The sequence below is a fragment of the Ixodes scapularis genome, unplaced genomic scaffold (genome assembly GCF_016920785.2).
Source record: "Ixodes scapularis isolate PalLabHiFi unplaced genomic scaffold, ASM1692078v2 PGA_scaffold0__279_contigs__length_252992795, whole genome shotgun sequence".
NCBI classification, from domain to species: Eukaryota; Metazoa; Arthropoda; class Arachnida; order Ixodida; family Ixodidae; genus Ixodes; species Ixodes scapularis.
In genome coordinates, this window is record NW_024609835.1 from 50951152 (window position 1) to 50971993 (window position 20842).

Consider the following 20842-nt stretch of genomic DNA (forward strand, 5'->3'; position numbering starts at 1 on the left):
TTACTTGCTCTGTTGCTTGATGTAGGTATATTGCAGGACTTGTCTTTTATTGGTTGCCATTGGTAGCTGTCATCACACATAAGAACAGTATTTTTTTTTTTTTTTTTTTTGCCGGGATGTTTACATTCCCTTTTCCGAAGGAAAAAACATTATAATTCAAACAAATCGGGTGGCATCTCTTGAGTCTTGTAAAGTGAAGTGGGCTGAGGTGCCCGGGATGTCCATAATTTAGATGGGGGGCTGAAGCCTTATAAGCCCTTTCCCTGGCTACACCACTGACACCACAGGACGATTGCTCAAACCTACTGGGGAGACGGGGCAATCAGGTTGTTGAATAATGTTTCATCAACTGATTGTTTCGTTGACATGCGACGTTTCATTGACAGATTGTTTCTTCGACATGTGTCGTTTCATCAAAAGGCTTATCGCATGTGTTTCATTGAAACACCCTGTGACATTTTGTCGAGTACTGACTGGTGCCCAACGTGGGGTCCGCATCTAGTCTGAAAAGAAGCTACAGTATGCCTTAAAAAAACACAAACCTAGGGAATTTTTTTTAAATATATAAATAGGACAGCAAAGTCTCAAAATAAATGTTCGTAGAAAAAAAAAATTTTTTTTTTTTTACCCAATATTTATGACAATACGAATTTTTCGATATGCGGGCGAAACCGAAACTTGCAAAATCGTGTCGAGGGCCGTCCGACGTCCTTCCCTGTCTTCGCTTTCCAACGCTTGATTTGCAGGTACTAAGCAGCCCTATTTCTCACAGTGGAAGATAACACAGAAAGGGTACGCAGCATGCATCAGAAAAAATAAGTGGAAGCTTTCAAAAGAGGCCATGAAACATTGAATGCAAAACCGCGAAACAGAGAATCACGCAGAGCGGACTTCAACAGTCGAAGAGAGTGGCAGAAAATTTTCTAGCTGATAGGGGGCGCGAGAATCGCACCAGCCGCTCTGACCAGCCGTATCACTATGCATCACCATCAGCATGACCATCAGCAACATGGCAATGGCCTAGGAGCAAGGAGGATAGAAGGGTAGGAGAGGGCATGACGTCAGCCGCGTGGCCTCCACAAGCCATGCTCCCTTGATGCCTCGTCTTTTTCTCATTTTCCTCCTCTCCTCACGTATCAGCCTAACATGACCACATCACGTGACCGTAGCTAGCCTTCGATGTGATAAAACCTACCGGACGGAGCGCGCGCAAGCCTGCAAGGAACCCTTAAACCTGTACTTCTACAATCAACCATCCATTTTGCACGTGACATGTCACGCGCACCAATCGCCAGAGAGATCTGCGGTCACGTTGGGCGCAATATCGTTTAAACTTTTTAGGACTAGGCTTCACCAATATTGCAACGTGCACCCTCCTCAAGGAGGTTAGTGCCCCTCCTAGTAGGAGCGTTTACTGGAAAGACGAGGGAAAGGAAGGTCGGTGAGGAGGAAGCAGACGGAACGCTGAAGAGGAAAGGGGAAACCTTTTCCTCTCTCCAGTGTTCCGTCTGCTTCCTCCTCGCCAATCAGGGTACAAACGCTATCATCATCATCCCACAGTGGTCGTTTCGGTTTCGCCCGCAAATCGAAAAATTCGTAAATAACAACTATGGGGCAGAAAATAAAATTTTGTTTCCGATTAAATTTATTTTTGAGACATGCCTGTCTTAACTTGGAAAAAAAAAAATCATAAAGTGCGAGGGCGACGCCTTCTATGGTGCTTCCGATGCGCGAGGGTTGAAAGAACTCAGTTTCGGCCTCAAGTACAGCGGGAAACAACCATTCGTACTTCATTCGCTTCGTGGCACTACAACGCAGGCATCGATCGCGCGTCGTCCCCTCCCTCCCCCTTCATTTTTCTTTTTCTGTGCTTCGCATTTATCAATATGTTATGCAATCTGGCCAGTCGTGTAAAGTATCTGGGTGATTCGTCATTGATTAACTGAAATCCCTGGAGCAAGTCGTCACCACACTGCCCCATTTTTTTTTTTTTTTTTTATTCCTCTTAGTGTTTTTTTTTTAGTTTGGTCTTTATGTATTTTGACAACCAAGGAGGAAACGGGAATGCAGCGTGCAGCAGAGGCGCAGCGCTGTGCTGGGAAAAATCTCTTCTGTTAAAAAAATATTAAAATAGGGAAAAAAAAAACAAAAAAAAAACAGGACAGGGTGTGTTATATAAAAAGAAAAACACAAATGTCTAAAAAAACTTCATTTTTTCTTACACTGCGAAAACAAGCTATGCACTGCCGAAGGCCTGCTGCAGACTAGAGTTCCTGTATAGGCTCCCTAATAGGTAGCATATACAGGAACTCTACTGCAGACTTCACCAGAGCACCCACTAGCGGTTGAGACAGTTGGTCCTGAGACAGCGGTTGAGACGGGTTAGTTGGGAACAGATGTTAAAGTTTCAGAACTGCGCAAATCTGATTAAAAAAATGATAACTTATGAGCGATTTTCCAAAATTTTCGATGAAAAAATGGGGCCCGTTTTTGGTAGCAGATGCCATTTTTTTATTTAAAAAACCCAAAAAACCGCTCGATTGCCAAAACCCTAGGGTTTGAAACTTGAGCATCTTATCTTAACCGCTACATCCAGGCGGATAATTATTTCTACGGTGCAAAATTGTTACGGTTCACTTTTCTGCAGTATGTTACAGCTCAGGAAGGTAAGGCTAGAGAAAGAGGCCGAGAAGGAAGCAGACGGAACGCTGGAGAGGAGGAGGATCTTTCCCCCTCTCCTCTCCAGCGTTCCGTCCGCTTCCTCCTCCCCGGTCTTCCTTTCCCTCGCCCTACCTTCTTAAAACCGATATTATTATTATTATTATTTTTTTATTAGTGTACTCCTTGGGTATGTTGCCGTGATTCCGTAAAATAGTTTCTTGCGAGAGCCCTTTGAACGGCTGGAGTCATTTATATTTCAGCGCGTCGCGTAATCCCTTTGAATTTGTCAGCAGCGTGCAACGCATGTGCAACCAGGGCATCGTTGAACGACGAGGAGGCTATCATCAAGCGTGGAATAAGTCGCAAACATGGAACAAGCTGCGGCTCACTGATCTCTGTGTCATCAGTGCTGCGGCTAATCAGACCGTGAAGCCGTAAAACGCGGTCTTTCATTCTTGGGTGACGTCACACAATCGCACTTCTTAGCTTTGCTCGCGCTAGGTGCAGAACTGGAGAATGGCAAAAATTAACGTAGATTTTAATTTTGACGAGGCACTTATAGAATCACCGAAGTGTTTGAGCAGCAGTAGGCGATTGCGAGAGCTAATGACGTTGCTCATCTGTCGGAGATCTTGGAACCAGCATAACTTCAGCTCGGCTGGTTCTTCGGCAATCGCATCAACGCACCAACGACATAACAGCGCAACAAAAAAAAAAAAAAAAAAAAAAAATTGCTCAACAGTTTTTTTTTTTTTTTTTTTTTTTTTTTGTAAGAACACTTTTTCGACCACTGATCTCGTTCGTGACACCGGCCGTTTCGGGTGTTGACATAGGCGGGGTTGACACATAGAGTTATTATAATGTACGCTGTGGGTTGACACCTTCCAAAGCCGCCTTTGCACCTTCATTGGAAAAAGAGGGGGAAAAAAAAAAAAAGCTTGGCGTACTTTGACATTTTTTTGTTGCTTCTTTGGCCTAGATTTTTATTTGTGGGCAGAAAAATGCGCTACTTAATTCTAAAAAAATACTTTTTTTTTTTTTGGTTCTGCCTTTTCATTTTTAGTAGTAGTAGTAAACCTCCAGTACTTGACGTGTCTGTCTTGTCTCCCCAGTTTAGACGTGCTCTCGAAACTTCCAAGGTGTGCCGCCGTGAAAAATATTCTTATTCAGCGCCAAAATACTACGAGCTCACACAAAAATAAATACTGCGCTGGCACGCGAGTGTCGGCGTTGCAGGGGATGAAGGATGGGAGTAAAAACACCTGTGACCACCCGAGCAGTTTATCCGGTTCATCCGCTCTGGGCGACCACGCGGGGTTTCTGGGGGGAGCCGTCACCGCTTGTCGCGTTGTCCAGCCGGCTGCAGCCATCAGACGGAGCGGCACCAAGTTTTCAAGTCGAGTTGGTTGAGTTGCTCGCGTAGCGGTGGTAGCGGCGACGGCAGTGACGGCAAAGCGAGTGGGCGCCAGAGCGCAGGCGCGTAGGCGCCCCAAGCAAGGCCGGCCGCCATACGTCTAGCGGAGTGCCATCGCGGCGTGGCACCCAATCAGAGACGGGCTTTCAACCGTGTACTCAAGGGCGTACCCACTGCAGCGGTTGCGGCGGAATGCACGGGGCCCACAAAATCATATTCCCCAAGACGGTGCCTAACATCAAAATGATCCCGTACGCCGCCGCCCTGGCGTTTCTGCTCGTCTACGTCTCGTCCGACAGCGTGGAAGCCTACGTTGAAGTAAGTAACTCGGACGTCCATGTTTTCCTCCCCCGCTGTTCGGCGGCGAACCTCAATCTGCGGCGGTCGATCGAATTCGACGGGCTCTTTTATCAGCGCCGATCGCCCGCCTGCAATCTCAGTACCTCGCAGTTGCGATAAAACCCCGTTTCTCTCATCAGTGTGACGTTTCCTGATTCCCAGCTAGTGACGGGGTTGTGTCTGACGCTGACAGCCGACGTTAGGGCAAACGAATCAGCCATCGCCGCCGATGGCCCAAATCCGCTCTGATATCACGCAGCTCGCGTGCTCGGGCAGCTGCGACAGGCTACGCTCCATCTGAGTTTTGGAGTCCGAACTCAAGCGCGCTGGCGGCAGCATCGCGTAAACCTTCGAGAAAGTTCGCATTGAATCGAAAAAATAAAAACGAAACGGGATCGTACGATTGTACGCTGGCTGTATATGACGTCCCTTAACAACTGGGGCTTCGATGAACGCTTTGCTCGGCCTGCTCTACGCCTTTGGGCGAGCGCAGATATTCGCCAGGCTCAGTGTGCTTGCTTGTTGTTATCTAACGTCCTGGGTTCGTGCCCGCACCGGGTTTGGACACTAACCAAAAGACCTACCCCTTCCGTTCTCATGCTCGACACCACATGGTCGAGCCCGCGTTTGAGCTACTCACTGTTTTTTTAATTACAGATTTCTCTCCTTTTAGCCACTCCTTTTTTGTTTTTCCTGTTTTTGTTCTACATGGGATAGATGCGAGGTCAGGGAACGAACTCTTTAGGCCTTAACTTTTTTTTTTTTTTTTGTATGTGTGTGTGCTGTAAATTTTTAAACGAAATGTTGATTGTTTTGCGAGATCCTCGGACTTCAGTGGAACGGGCGAAACCTCGCTAAACGAACGGGTTCTTGACGGCTCGACTCGGCGACGTCATACCGCGGAGAAACCCATCGGATTCGATCGGATGGCGTGCTCCACTGTCTGACGCGCGCGGTGCCCGTGCCACCCCGCACGCGCATCGAAGCACGCGCGGCACGCATCCTTTGTACGAAAGCCGAATAGTTTGTTCGCATCGTGGTGGCTTTTTATGCACGCTAGACAAACGTCCGAAGTTTATAACGCATTTCAGGGTCGCCTGGAAAGAAGAAAAGGGGTCAGAGAACATTGCGGGCAAGCCTCTCGTGAACGCCCGCGCCCGAGGGAGGGGTGTTCGAATTTTTGCAGCTGTTCGTGTGCTTAGGCGAACAAACAACCGAGTCTTTGCTGACAGCGCGGAAACAAATATGGTGCCCCTGGTGATTGTTGTTACTGCTGACCAGTTAAAGAAGTAAACCTGTCTTGATGTTCTGGATGGGAACCAATATTCAGTGGGGTAAAACTGGCTGGGCGGGCTTTCGTTTTGTGAAAGGGGGTGGGGAAAATTTGTGCATCCGCTGATGTGGCCATCAGCGGGGTCGGTGAATAGGCCATTTGCTATATGCCCAAGCGCCCGGCCTACACTTGAGGAATCATAAGAATGGTGTTCCTTCAGCTCTCTAGTGATCGCTAATTTTCGACCAATTCCATGGTTACACAGTTTTTGAACGTAATTCCAAGTCACCCTGAACAAGTGCCTCCCCAGGACCTGTCATATCCCTTTTCAAATTTCTCGTCAATTTCAGCATTTTTGACACTGTGCATGCGATCCACCTTTCAACCTGGCTGAGCTGCAGAAATCTATTATCATTGTTTTTTTGTTTGTTGTTTTCTACAAACACCTTATCTTGGATTTGGTCATGTTCGTCGTTAATTTCGGCCAAGTTCTTCGTTAATTTCGGTTGTAGTGAATGAGCAGTGTACAGAATTGTGAAAAACAGATAAACTCACATGTTTACTGCTCAACGATTTATTTTCGTGGACACCAACTTTCTAATAATTTAGCAGGCTTGAAAAGGCTCCCATAGTGACGCAGATAATTTATACACCAACTCAACTCTCCTACGTCACGCCGCGGTGGTGGCGCGCCGGACGCACTTCCGGTCTCGGGCGGTGGGCAGAAGTCGCCGTGCCAGACATGCATTCCTGTGTTCCTTTGGAAGAAACGAGACAAAAAACCTGCCTTCTCGTCAAAATGCTGCGATGGAGGCTTTACCAAGAGAGCCTGGGAAGGTTTGAAGATTAGTTTTCATGTGTTTTTGCACCCTCCGTTCGTCCGAGAACGTGGATAGCAGCCGTGAAAAGGGCAAACCTGACGCTGTCGAACTACAATTGCGTGTGCGGGCCACAATTTGTAGTCGCCAGATGTATTTGCTTTGTTCCAACATGACCGAGAGAAAACCCCCAAGTTGTCCGGACCACCCACGGATTCAGTGCGTCTTCAAATTCACACGGCCGCCTGATCGTTCGAACTTTCGTCTGCTCTTTCAAAGTTGTCTGCTTTTTGTCGTCTGCTCGTTCAAACAAAAGCGGCCCATAGACCAAACTTTGACCCGGTGATTGCAATAAGAAGTAATTGCAGGCCTCAAAAGACTTACGTAGGCTCGGTGTAAACAGTAGATACAAGATGTTAATTATTGGTACCGGTGGCCATCACCTACTTGTTACGCTTTGTCTGTTCCCGCTTCCGATTTTCAGTATCGATGTCGATCATCGCTGCTACCTTTTACACTTTTGCTGCACGAGCGACGTCGCGACCGAAAATAGCTACAAGAATCTCATCATGGTTTTGGCGTCCATTCTGCAGCGTTCATGCGAATGAATCGCCGCACGTCAAATTATTTACGGAAAGTTTAGCGGCGTAACGAGACTTGATAATTTCGCTCAGGCGATTGAAGTGGTAAGACATTGCGATGAGGACGTAGAATCGACAACTCCAACGCGAAAAAGAGTATGCAGACTCACACAGACGCCGACAACGTGACATTCGAATGGTTTGTTGACGCGGGACGCGGTGCTTCTTGCCCGTACTCCATTGCGCGTGCGTTCGAACTGTCGTCTGCTCTTTCAAACTTGGCTGCTTTTTGTCGTTAGTTCGTTCAAACGACAGCAGCTCGTAAACAAAACGCTCACCCGGTAATTGCGATAAGAACTAAGTGCAGGCCTCAAAACACTTTTGAAGGTTGGTTGGGGTAAGTCGGCTAAGTGTAAACAGATACAAGAAGTTGTTGATCATTGTTACCAGTGGCCATCACCGACTTGTAATGCCCGATTCTACTTGAGGTTTTCAGTATCGATGTCCACCATCTCAGCTACGGTCCACGCTTTTGCAGTCCGAGCGACGTCGCGACTGAAAATAGCGAGCAGAATCTCGACGTGGGAGTCAGGCTTTAGCGCCCATTCTGCGGCGTCCACGTAAAATGAATCGCCACACGTCACATTATGCACGCAAAGTTTTGCCTCAATAGTTTTGCTGAAGCCGCTCAAGTAGTCAGACATTGTTAGGAGGACGTAGAATCAACAATTCCAACGCGAAGAAGAGCACGGGGACTCCCACCGACGCCGACAACAACGCAATTCAATGGTCTGTTTATGGGCGACGGCGGGCTTCTTGCCCACCATCCACGGCGCATGCGCGGCGCCGGTGACGTCCGCTAGGGGCGCTCCGGTTTGTTTGTAAACATGAGTTGGTGTATATATAAAAAAAAAGTGATATTGTCTTGCCTTGTTTTTTTTTTTTAAAGAAATTAAGTATCCAAGAAATATTTTGATAGTTCATCTTAGGCCGTGGAGGAAACCGGCCCTCCTATAGGCCCTTGTAAAGTATTCATTAACAGCAATTCACAGTGCTCGCTAAGTAGGAAATAAATTATTTGTTATACATACCTTTGCTTACGGCATGCTCAGGATATAAGATAAGTGGCAGGCCCGTCAACTGAAGTCTGACATTTATCTTCTATGAAAATCGCCAAATGGAATTAAATGGCACAAGAAGAGTCACCTCCAGCATATGCCAGCCACAACTTCATGGACCTGTTTAGAATTTTTATTTATTTACTTGGACTGATACACTTTGTACATTTCGGCATCACCAGCCACCGAAAGTAAATCCCTATCTGGCATCGACAACAACGCTTAACTCAAGTGATTTCCATACTGACGGCCTTTTTGGCCCCAGGTGTTCTCAATTTGTCTGATAGTCTCTTTCACCCGGAAAGTCCCAACTTTTCTGTTCAGTTTAATTGCTTTAATTAAATTTTGATATACAAAAAAAAAAAAATTAAAGCCCTTGAATGATTGTAGACATGTGACCGAGCAGTGGGTGTGGCCTCTAAATTTATATTACAGGGGAGCTGTTAGCGAGGACACAAAAATCAAGTTGCAAGTTGGGCACTATAGACCATTTTATCATGGGTAGTGCCATTTTGAGAGCGACAGAGAAGGGGGAAAGGGCTACAGACTCTTTCCTCCTTGCTGGTACGTTAAGAAGAGGGAAAGTCCCGGATGACAGGCTTCACCGGTGTTAATGTATGCATTGTCCGTACTTCGTTCGCGCTTTCTTCTCTGTTTTCAACTCCGAAACTTAATTAGAGCCACGGGCTTGGATTGTGGCAGTCCCCCGATCATCGGGACAGCATTGCTCGTTTATAGGGTGCACGAATAACGACATAATGTGTTGAATACTGTCCGAGGACCTGTGTAGCTTGCAGTGAATCTGTCAATAGGAGTGCGGCTGCAATATCTTTAAAGTAACACTGACAGGGTATTTATACACGCCAAGGTTTTTATTTGTACATGACATATGAGAGCCCAACTACCCAGAGCACAATTTTCTGCTCGAAATTTGTTTTCTTTCCACCCGAAAACCACTTATCCAGAACTGGCCGTTTTGAGTCGTGCTCACTCTCTACTCCGTGGTCACAAGCCGTTTTCTATGGTTTAGCCACAACCACCAAGTCGTGGGTCATCAAAGACACACACTCAATACTAAAAATAGACTGAAAATAAGACACCCATTTTTCGTGGCTTCTAAATATAGTTGAAATGTGTTGATTGAAAAAAAAAGCTGCACAGCAACCTTACTTCCGGTAACTTTCTCCTCTATATTTCTTCTTCCTCCCCAGTCCAGTTTCGGTTTTGAGCAGTTTAATTTTTCGACTTTATTAAAACATATATGTGACGCTGTAGCAAAATATTGATTGGGTAGTGTTCTGACATTATAATGAGTTGCCTGGCAAAAAAAACAAAACAATTTTTGTGGAGTGTCCCTTTAAGCTCCATCGCTTTCCACATGACCCCAATCTCTGGCAGCAGTGGGTTGCGTCCGTAGACCAAAAAGACTTTTCCCCAACGCCATCCTCTCTACTGTGCACAAAACATTTTGTGAATGGAGCGCGCACCGAGCGCTGTATCGTCAATGAACGTGGAGTACGCTCGCAAGGTGCGTGCAAGTTTTCTCGTGATAATTACCATTTCAGCTTGTAACATTTTGTAACTGAATTTATCTTAGTATTGATTTTTTGAAGTGGTTACACTAACTTGATTTTAATATCTACAACACTTAGTTGAAGGCTGATTTCCGCCGCTGGGTGTGGCTGGAAATTGTCGAAAAGTTAGTTTTATCAATTTTCCTGAATAGCAATCTCCTGCGCAATACCAGAGAGCCGTGAACCTATGTTGATCGTCAGAATGCGACAAGATTATTCTTATTTTCAAAATTAGTACATAATGTAGCTGCTGAAAGTTGAAACATTCTCATGCATCGATTACGAATCATATTGATCAGCTTGCTCCGGCTATGGGCCCATCTCGACTTCGCTGTTTTCAGTTCTCGACAAAAGACATACTCGTTGACACGGGATCCTCAAATAAGACAAGCCTTCAACTAAGTGTTTGAGATGATAAAATCGAGTCAGTCACACCACTTCAAATTATCAATATTAAGATAAATTTAGTTACAAAAAGTTACAAGCTGAAACCGCAATTATCACAAGAAAACTTGCACGCACCTTGCTAGCTTACCCCCGGTTCATTGACAGTACAGCGCTTGGTGCGCGCTCCATTCACAAAATGTTCCATGCACAGTTGAGATGATGGCGTTGGGGAAAAGTCTTTTCGGTTTATGGATGCAACCCACTGCTGCCGGAGATAGCGGTCATGTGGAAAGTATTGCAGCTGCACTCGCCTTGCCAGATTTCGTGCAAGCTACACAGGTCCTCAGAAAGTATTCAATGCTTTCTGTCGTTATTTGTGCACCCTATAACCGAGCAATGGTGTCCCGATGACCGGGGGACCGTTGTCTTTGAAGTTATGGCTCTAATTAAGTTTGGGAGTTTAAAATGGAGAAGGAAGCACAAACCAAGTTCGGGCTATGCACGCACCCAACACCGGCGAAGCCTCTCATCCGGGACTTTCACTCTTTCTAATGCACCAGCAAGGGGGGAAGTGCCGGTAGGCCTTCCCCCCTCTTCTTTCTCGCCCTCTTTCAGTAAAATGGTCTATAGTAGTTGTGAAGGAAGGGCTAGGCTAGTTGGTGGGCATATTCTGGGAGGCTTCAGGGGTGTGAGTCAACTGTGGAATCATTGGAACTACCAAGTGACTGGTGTACTTTTGGAATTTCCAAAAGATGAAGGATTAGACATGAGACTGGCTTGGTTTGTCTCCTTAATAGTTGTCATCATAGGATGCTGCACTATGCAGCCATATCTTATGGGCGACATATTCAGTTGAGGTCAACATGAAGCATTGTCAGAATGTATTTTTGCCAGGAATGAGAATGCATTTGGGAGGTTAATAGCAAAGCAAAGGCTTTTCATTTATGTTGTAGAGGAATTCATCAAATCGTTAACATTTGCATTTTAGCTTTACCTCCTTAATGTGGGTGCTGATTCATACCTGTAGTGCAACTGATTATGGGCAGTATTTAACAAATAAGAAATGGGTACAGATATACCATGTTCACTATCATTGTCCCATTAAGCCTGTATCATTATTCAGATGAGAATGATGTTGGTTCTTAAATTTCTTAAATTCTCTAATTTTCACTCTGCAGAATGCAATTATAATGTGAAGCATCCAGCAAGCTCACCCCCAAATGTATTAGTAAATTCTGACAACATTGGGGGTAAGTAAGCATTTACCTGACTCAGGTTTGTACATACATTATATACTCCGGTCATTTGTTACTTACAGTGTTAAGCAAAAGCTTTTGTTGCAGACCCGGTGGTTATAAAGCAGATGCTCTTGTGAGTTTCACTCTGAACACACATTGCACTGACATACTTTTGTTTGATTGGTATTGTGCATTGTCCACTAAAATCATCTGAGGTGACTATATTCAAGTAAGACTGACATTACAGACAGAGAGAGCATCTGTTTTATGTTTTGTAGATTTTATTTTTTTTTTTCAATTGAAAAAAAGTTAGAATATGGAGTTGTAAACACCTAAAGAATATACATGAAAGCTAAAGCACCTGTTCATGCAAGTCTTTTTTTTTTTCTTGATGTATTTATTATTTGATGCAGATCCTCAGAAAGGTTGGCAGCATGAAATATCATCTTTTATTGTCCAGTAACTTTTTGCTTCTTGATGCCTTTGGAAGCCTTCTTTTTCTTTTATTTTTACTCTTAATGTGAAAGCATAGCTGACTTCCATCATGTCTAAGAGATTAGGCATGCATGAAACAAATTTCAAAAATGACTGGCCGGGTGTGGAGGCATGTAATTTTACACAAGGGTTAATTTTTAGCAGTTCATTTGTCATACTGTGATCTTGGGTATCAGTTTTGCCACAAACAAAAGTTTAAACGAGAACTCGGTTTTGCTAATACACAAAACGAATTTGTTTGAAAGCCCCGGGTTCAGCTACATAGGCTTTTGATATATTTTACTTTCCACAGCTGGAGACCTGTTTGAAAAGTTGTGGCTCCCCACTCTCGGTGAAACCATTGAGCCAGGAGGATTTATCTTCATGCGGTCAAAGACGTGCACTTAGCTGTTCACAGATGCTAAGCGTATTTTGTTTCAAACTCTAAATTTGGCCACTAATGGCTCTTGAAATTTTAGTTCTACCAAATTAATTTCAAGCGATGCTGTAAAGCGAAATTTTAAGGATGCTTGTCTAGGGTTACTGTACCACGTATTAGCGATCCATATTCTGACTTATTTAGCATTTTTACCTAGTTTGTGGGCTTCAGTTACAGTGTGGACTTTTGATTTAGTTGAACAAGATCCGAATAAATTTAGCTAATCTGAGGAGGCAATGTTTATTAATGATCGTACTGATGGCACACATCCTTGTGCTGTCAGCTGCCATTGCACAATAGACTATTCACACATCTTTCATGGCATGCCCTGGAATTCCGGGTATGTTTTTCTTGCTCTGTGCTTGCAGGATACACTGTAAGTACTGTCATAACCTTATGATAAGGCAGCACCTAAAGGAAAAATTTGCACCTTACAGTCCTGGATATCTGCCTCACATATTGACTCCGGTAACAGTGAGCATGTGCTCACACAAACCCAGTCCTACTCACTTCATACTACATTTGATCAAGTTTGCAAATATCTTATTTTGGCATTCTACTCGCATAGTTATTTCAGCAATCTTTAGGCCAAAGCATTTTACCAGATTAGATTGAAAACACACCATTATTACCCCAGTACACTAACCTGGTAGTGCATTGTTAAAAATCAAAAGTGCAAACACCAAGAAAAAGAGGGGACAGGACAGAGCACTCTGTGCTGTTCCCTCCTTCTTTCCTTGGTGGTTGCGCTTTTGATTTTTACCAATGTATAGCCAACTAGCACAACAGTTGATTCTGGTAGTACATCTTTGTTTTGTAGTTAGAGACACATTTCTCTCACCAGTGTTTCCTGCAAAATTCTCAAACATGTTCTGTATACTCATAAAATGAACTTCTTAGTAGATAATAACTTCATTTTTATCAATCAACATGGCTTTAGTACAGAGTGGTCTTGTGAAACCCAGTTATTTTAATTAGTTACATACCTTAGTAAAAAATGCACTCGCATGTTCAAACAGATGCTATCTTTCTTGACTTGTCCAAAGCGTTTGACAGGGAACCATACAAATGTCTACCAGGGTGTCAAACCAGAACCGAACCGAAAACCGGAACTGAACCGGTATTTTTTCCGGAACTGAACCCAAACCCGAACCGTTATATTGTTATCGCGATAAACCCGAACCGGAACTGGACCGGAAAAAAATAACGGTTACCGGCTCATGTCAAAACAGTTCGGCCACGCGCTGTTGACAATGAATGTGCTATCAATGCCATTTGTTTTTTAAGTGCCGTCAACCGACACACACCTCGCTTACATATTTTTCTTCTCCACTCAGTCTTAGGAATATAAACGCTGCATCCATGAATCTTGACAAACGCTGCATCCATGAATCTTGACAAACGCTGCATCCATGAATCTTGACATAGGAACCAGTATTGCGCTGGTCGCGGCTTGCGCGGAAAAAAGAAAATTGGAAGGCTGTGCAAAAAAAAAAATCGCGTCACGGGATTTAATTTTCCTACAATCTCGTAAATCCTAAATGCTGCTGTGTGCTCATTTCATAACACGTTTCTAGAACGCGCGAGTTCTTGAAGCTTGCTTCCATCGGAATGAGAAAAGAAAAGGCTGTGGAGTTTGATAATAATGCATCCGGTTTCGTGTAGGCACTTAGAAGCTAACATATTTGTGAGACAGCGAACTCTTCTATTTTAATATTTATCCTATTACGTCCTTCTGGCGTTGCGTTCGGTGAAGTGTTTTTCATATTCCGTATCTTGTTTAATGAAAACTTCTTTAAGGGTCTAATTTGAGTTACCGAAGGCCAGTTCAAATAAAGAAAGCTGTATTTTGTCCCCACTGTTCCTTCAATTGCTTACACGCCGAGGTGGCGGGATAGTTAGCGAGTTCTACTTGTAAGTGGGTTTGTAAGGAGGTCGCGGATTTTACAGCTACTGCGTCGGACCCAATTAGATGAAGTCCGAATGCGTAAACGTCGGTGAGGTAACCTTTGAGTGCACATAAAGAAACCATTCCTGGTAGAAATCCCTGAGCCTTACACTACGATGTATCCCGTTTCGTATGTGCTGATTTCAGATGTTTTATTTGTAATGTATTTTGATGTTGCAATTTGTCATTTATAATTTCCGAACCGGTTCGCGAAACGGTTCAGCGCCCCGAACCAGTTCGCGGATCGAATTAATCGAACCGGAACTGAACCGGAACAAAATAAATTTACCTGAACCTGAACCGTAACCGAACCCGTATTTTTTTCGGTTCGACACACTGATGTCTACTAAGACAACTTGAATGCTTGAACATTGGTAGTTCTCTAACTGGATTCAAGAATTTTTAACCAACAGAACACAGGGTTTCCAACAGTATTCATATAAAATTGGGAGCCCTACAGGGGTCAGTTTTGGGCCCTCTCTTATTCTTTGTTTATATTAATGACATTCCCACTAATATTCCTCATCAATAAGGCTTTTCGCCGACGATTTTGGGATTTATAAAGCAATAACAAAATCTGACAGACTGCCTTTCACTACAGCGTGACCTGGACATTCTTTTCTCATGGTGTGATCACTGGCAAATGACTATCAACGTTTGATTATAAAATAAGTAACTGAAAACTGGAAAAAAGAATCAAATTAAAAGTACCTTGAGTCATTTTGAACGTTTGATTACAAAATAAGTACCTAACCAAAAACTTGAAAAATAATGAAATTACAGGTACCTTTGACTCATTTTGAATGAAACGAGTGAACATGCTCATTATGTGACTAGCAAGGCAAGTCGCTCATTAGGCTTCATGAGACAGTCTGTATCAGGTACCACCGGGCATATATTTCCTCGCTTACACATCATATGTTCGGTCCCAATGATACTATATGCATGCATTATATGGAACCCTCCACAATACTATTAATTAATCATATCGAATCCATACAAAACAGAACAGCTAGATTCATTTTCAAAGATTATTTACAAACATCTCACAGTTGAAAACGAAAGCCAAGCTACCTCTTCTTTCTACAAGAAAACAGATCTTGCGACTTACCCTCCTGCACAACATTTATTATAAAAACTCTCCTCTGAAGCTGATACTGCTAAAACCGCCTCGTAACATTTTTCTTAGACTAGATCATCATCATAAAATATGTCTACAACCATGCCAAACAAAAATTTTCCAAACTTCTCCTTTAGAATTGACACTTACTGAGTGAAATAAACTGCCAGCCGACATTGTATCTATAGAAAACTGTGGAATTTAGAAGTGCGTGTGAAATGTACCAGAAAATTGATAAATGTGTTTTCTTTTGCCGTGCCGCATTGTATCTAAATTTTGTGTATTATGTTTATTTGATATGTGCCTTTCGTATTCATACGAAACAACTGCTTTATCTGAACCGTGTAAAATTTCCCCCTCAAGTATGCCCGGCGAGGTGCTAGTGAGGTATCAGTAAATGAAATGAAATGTTGATGACTTTATGGAAAAAAATGGTAGCTGAGCCAGCATCTGTTAGTGGAATGGGGTGTGGTACCTGGTGGTGCTGATGCTGTTCTAATGCTGGTTAATTACATCATAAAAAAATGGTGTGATTGCATTGACACAGTCCGCAATTACCAGATAATATATTTATAAGTAAGCTACTGGAGGTTGTGGTAGCATCAGTGTTTGTGTTTTATGAGGCAGTTTGTCATTTGAGCCAGAGCAGCAGACTCTAATCTTGGAAATCTGAACTTTACTGCACAGTCATTCATTTGTGGGTTTATGAAACCCTCTGAAGGAGGGGAGGGGAAAGGTGGTTTGCTTTAACTTTCAGCAGATCAGTCATGTTATAAAAAATCGAAAAAAGTTCACTATTGAAACTTGCACAAACGTTGTTTTGAAACCTCAATAAACATTTTATTTCATTCTTTTTCAGAAGGATGTATATCAAAGCCATGCATTCTGTTTTGATCATAATAATATTTCCATTGAACTTCCAGGATATTTCGATTAATAAAAACAATAAACAATATCACAAATGTATCTTGGTTCTTAAAGGTGCACTAAACACGTCTCTGAGATTGTCTGTTCTTGGTGATAACTCCTTCTACGGGCTCCAAGCATCCTAGAAATCCAAAAATTATACTTTTGCGGCGTCTATTTTCCTACTAAAAATATGATAGAAGTTCGTGCCACGCCCCTTTTTGAGTGGAAAGATCTGGAGCGCAAAATCCAGCGGAGTTGCCAACGGCGTGACGACGGGCACACGTCAGCCAATCACAAACTGCCTTTCCGAGAGAGGCGGCTTGCTTTTACATTGCTCAGCAAAGAAAAAAGTAAAAGCAAAGCAAACGCATGGTGTGATTGCATTGACCCCATTCCATAATCTGGGTAAAACAGTTTTGTTTGTGTGTTTTGTTTGTTTACTTAAACAATCGTATCACTCAACTAAAGGCAGTTAGCAAGTAATTTCAAGACATTTATACAAGAAAAATTAAAAACATAAGAATATAAATATCATGAAAGCACATACCGTAAAATACTGCAGAAGTGCCCACTTTGTTTAAGCGCCCACTATTAACATTTCCCAAACTTGGAAATTCTGCAAATTATACGTTAAGCACCCGATTTGACCGGACAAGCACCCATGACTAGATTAACCCAGTTCTTATTAAAAGTGTTCCCCCCCCCCCCCCCCCCTCGGTATTTTACAATAACTAGCAATTATATTTTACATAAAGTATGGATTCATAGGAAGCATATAGAACATATAATACAAATTTAAGAACCTTACAATCCATGGGAATATCGATCTAAAGACTGAATACATGTAGTCATGATTCATAAAGAACTAGTTAGCACAAAGGTTGCACAATACAACCAATATCCATTTCAGCCAGCAGTCATACAATATTATTCAGAGAACAATATAAGAAATTTTTTCATTGCGCCTTTGAAACTTAAAAGCCAACTACCATAAAATACCAAGCATCTGCCCATTCTGCACCCACCCCTCAATTTTGTAACATTTAAAAAAAATGCACAAAGGACATATCTTTACATATTGTTGACCTAAGGAGCACCCATCCCCCAGTTTTACATGATTATCTCCAAATTTTGACTGGGCGCTTGCTTGGAATATTACGTTAGTAGTTCTTGTTAATCCAAAAAAATCAGGGTGCTAATTTAAAAACTCAAGGATTTTTTTTTTCTTTTAGGCTAGCACTTGGATCCATAATTTTTTTTTTTTTGTATTTTGGGTTTCATATAGAATTTATTTTGGAGATTATATTGACTCATTTTCGTGTAGTAGATTTCTGAAAATGCGTTCTTATCATTGTTGTAGTAATTATGCATTCTCGGCGCAAGTTTTAAGTTGAAAACTGTTTCAATTTCCAAAATTTGGCATTTTGCAAAATATCCTAACAAACTGTTTAAATTAGCTCTTGCAGTGCAAAAATAAAGATGGAATTAGATTAATTAATAGAGTTGACACTTGAGCCAACAGAAAAAAAAAATATTTTTAAGTTTGTATAAGGTGTCAATAGATTGAGATATCTTAGGATGGGCATGATTAATATGATGTGTCCAGCTAGGGTCTCTTCAAACCAGACACCCAAAAATTTAAGAAAGGGAACTTGGTTGCAGGAAGAAAGTTTTGAAGTTTTTGCATGTTAAAGCAGTTAGTGAAGTCTTACCACAGCTCATGAGAGAAAGCTTTGAGGTTGCTAACATTATCTGCCAATATTATAATGAAGTAAAAATTGTAATTGATTTTGTAAGATACTCCTTAGCGTTTGGGTGTACGAGATTCCTTGTCAATAGCAGCCTTGGTAGCTTGGACAGCTTCCAACAAGGAAGAGAAGCAGTCAGCATGACATCATCACCCACACTCTCCAAGATCTGATGCTTCTAGCCACTGAAAGAGTATAACAGAAGTAATTACCCAAGAGTAAATGATCTGCTTTCTTCGGTTACGTTGTCCCATAGGTGTTTTGGACATTGAGCATGTGTAAGGAGGCAGTCACCTTTATGATCAGGTTGAAAAATCTAATCCCCATGGCATTGTCATTTTTTTATTAATTCTATCCATAAAATGTATTGTCTGTAGTCTAAAATATTTTCAGAGCATCTTGTGTGAAGTCTGCACTTTGAGTAGAGTCATGCACCCGTATTCACCAGGCGCGAGTAGCGCATGTTTAACCACTGACTAGCGACATCGACTAAAATAATCACGTGGCGAGTGACAGTCACCACTAAGTGAGTGCTTGGTATTCACCGGTCGTGGTTAGGGCCTAGTCACCCCGCACGACTAAGAAGTCGACTAACAAACCTTAGTTATGGGGTAGGGCTAGTTTAGCAGGTGTTTAGCGGGTAACTAGCGGCTCAGCGCCATTGCCGACTCGTATCACCGCTGGCAGCCAGCGCTAATGAAGCAATTACTGTCTCGGAACGCTGGGGGACACATCTAGAAAAGATTGGAGGAGCAAATATTGTGTAAATAGCCATGTTCAATGGTCAGAGATACTGCTAAAGAGATCTCAGCAGGGCGCTGGACGACGAGAAAAAACACATTTACGTGCGCTTCCATAGTTATGTCGCTGGCGATGTGGCTTTCGTGTTTCTCCCTTGCCTTTTTTTTAAATTTTCTCTTTGTAAATCTCTGTCTCGAACAATTAGCCTCTCAATGTAACTTTTTCTTTTCCGATAAACATTTAAATATTAGTTTTCTTACGATAAAATACCCATTTACGCAGCGGCGTATAAGTACGTGTGTGCGTGATCTATCTTTTTATGTCGCTTCTGCTCGTGAATACCGCAGAACTATAGTCGATCCTTAGTCGCTGATTTTTTCTCTTAGTTTGCGACTACTTAGACGCGATACTAACTTTAAAACAGCACTAGTTAGTCACGACTTGTGAATACAGCTGATAGTCTTACTCCCAAGTGTTATTTCCTACTACTCCCAACTCAGTTTTAGTGCAAGTTATCAAAAAAAAAAAAAAGCTTTCATGCATGGCTTTAACAAGCATATTCTTAGTGAGGAGGAAAATTCATTACATTAAACGGTTAATAGCAATTTCTCTACATGTGAAGGGGAGCTAATCTCCAGCTTATCTCTGTTCAGTTTAACCCAGGTGTTTTCTGTGGGATTTAGAAGGCTGTACCAAGTGCCTTTTTTTGTGCTGTTAGTGCATACAAGCTTGGTCAAACGGCTCAGAATTTTAATCTTTCATTTCTCCGCTAGAAAAAAAAGCTAATAAAGTCATAAGTGAATTCCTGGCAAGTATGTTAATGTGACATGATATAAGCAGATCAACATGCTGCCTCATTACACAAAGAGTGGCACTGCAAAGCATTGGTGGTTGAGCGAGTGCTGGAGTTGAAGGATACCTTCCACCTTCTGCCCCAAGAGAGAGGATATGTGACTCTACCAGACCATACCTTTTTTGCAGTGAAGCCTCTCCACCACCAGCCTAGCAATCCCATTGTTTCCGAAGCACCTTAGTTACTGCAATGTGTGGAAATAAAATTCTTTAGAGAGGTTATGTGCACACTATGTAAAGTAATTGCAAAGCAGTTGTAACTTTCTTTTGCAATAATTCGTAATATACTAGTTCAGTTTCTTCTCAGGCTTTTTGGAAAAGCACTTTGGAACCAGGGTGACTATAATCTACAGCGTAGAAAACTGGACATCACTGGGGTGGCGGAGTGGGGTCAAAGAAAAAGCAAGCTCTGCTGCTATTTGGTTCACTGTACTAATGCACAGTTTTTCAAAGTTCGTCTTGTTGAGTACATGGGCACCTTTCTTTTTCATTTGAAACAAAACCGAAGCATGCCAAATATAGTAACATGGAAAGGTGCCCCAAAGAAACCTCTGTATGAACAGAACACATAGACAGATGAAACAACAGAACAAGATCTAAATATGCTCTATAGGAGGTAACAGTTTTATATGTTTATTTTTATAAAAAGTATGTATTTTTTTTTATTTCTTCTTCTCACTTAGCACAAAATCTCTGTGCGAACAGAACGCATTAACCGATGAAACCACAGAACGATATCTAATTGTACTCTATAGGAGGTAACACCTTTATAATATGTTTATTTTCATAAAAAGTATGTATTTTTTTAGATTTCTTCTACTCACTTAGCACTAATATCGCAACTACCGTATGCACTCACATTGCCATGAAAATAGGACATGAGGCTTCATTGAAACAAAATGATGAGACGGCAGAAATGCACCTCTAAAACGGGACTGCCCCGGCCAAAACAGGACATTTGGTCACTTTATTTGGAATGCAAATTATTTACAAATGGATTGTGATTTGGCCAGCTCTGCAAAGTATGGATTTGTTTTTCAGCTTGGCACAAATATAACCCCTCCCTGGTTTCCTTTTCTCCCCCTCACTAATCACACAACTTTCCAAAGGAAACACATATTCTAATTTCAAGAATGTGACGGTGAGTTTTAGTGCTCTATGAATGCCTGATGCTATGCCTGTAGCTGGCGCAGAGGAGTGGGTGGCAC

At 42.4% G+C, this 20842-nt stretch overlaps 1 protein-coding gene across 2 annotated transcripts in view; it reads left to right on the forward strand.

Moving 5' to 3' along the window:
* The first annotated feature begins 3939 nt into the window (after positions 1–3939).
* Positions 3940–20842, forward strand: part of LOC8043772 (amyloid-beta-like protein) — a 40575-nt gene continuing 23672 nt past the window's right edge. Inside the window, exon 1 of one of the 2 annotated variants that reach the window (XM_029982171.4) lies at positions 3940–4393. In XM_029982171.4, the coding sequence (XP_029838031.2) occupies positions 4268–4393 (126 nt within the window). In that variant the 5' untranslated portion in view covers positions 3940–4267. The remainder of the gene's footprint in view (positions 4394–20842) is intronic. The other variant, XM_029982170.4, reaches the window with a different exon arrangement.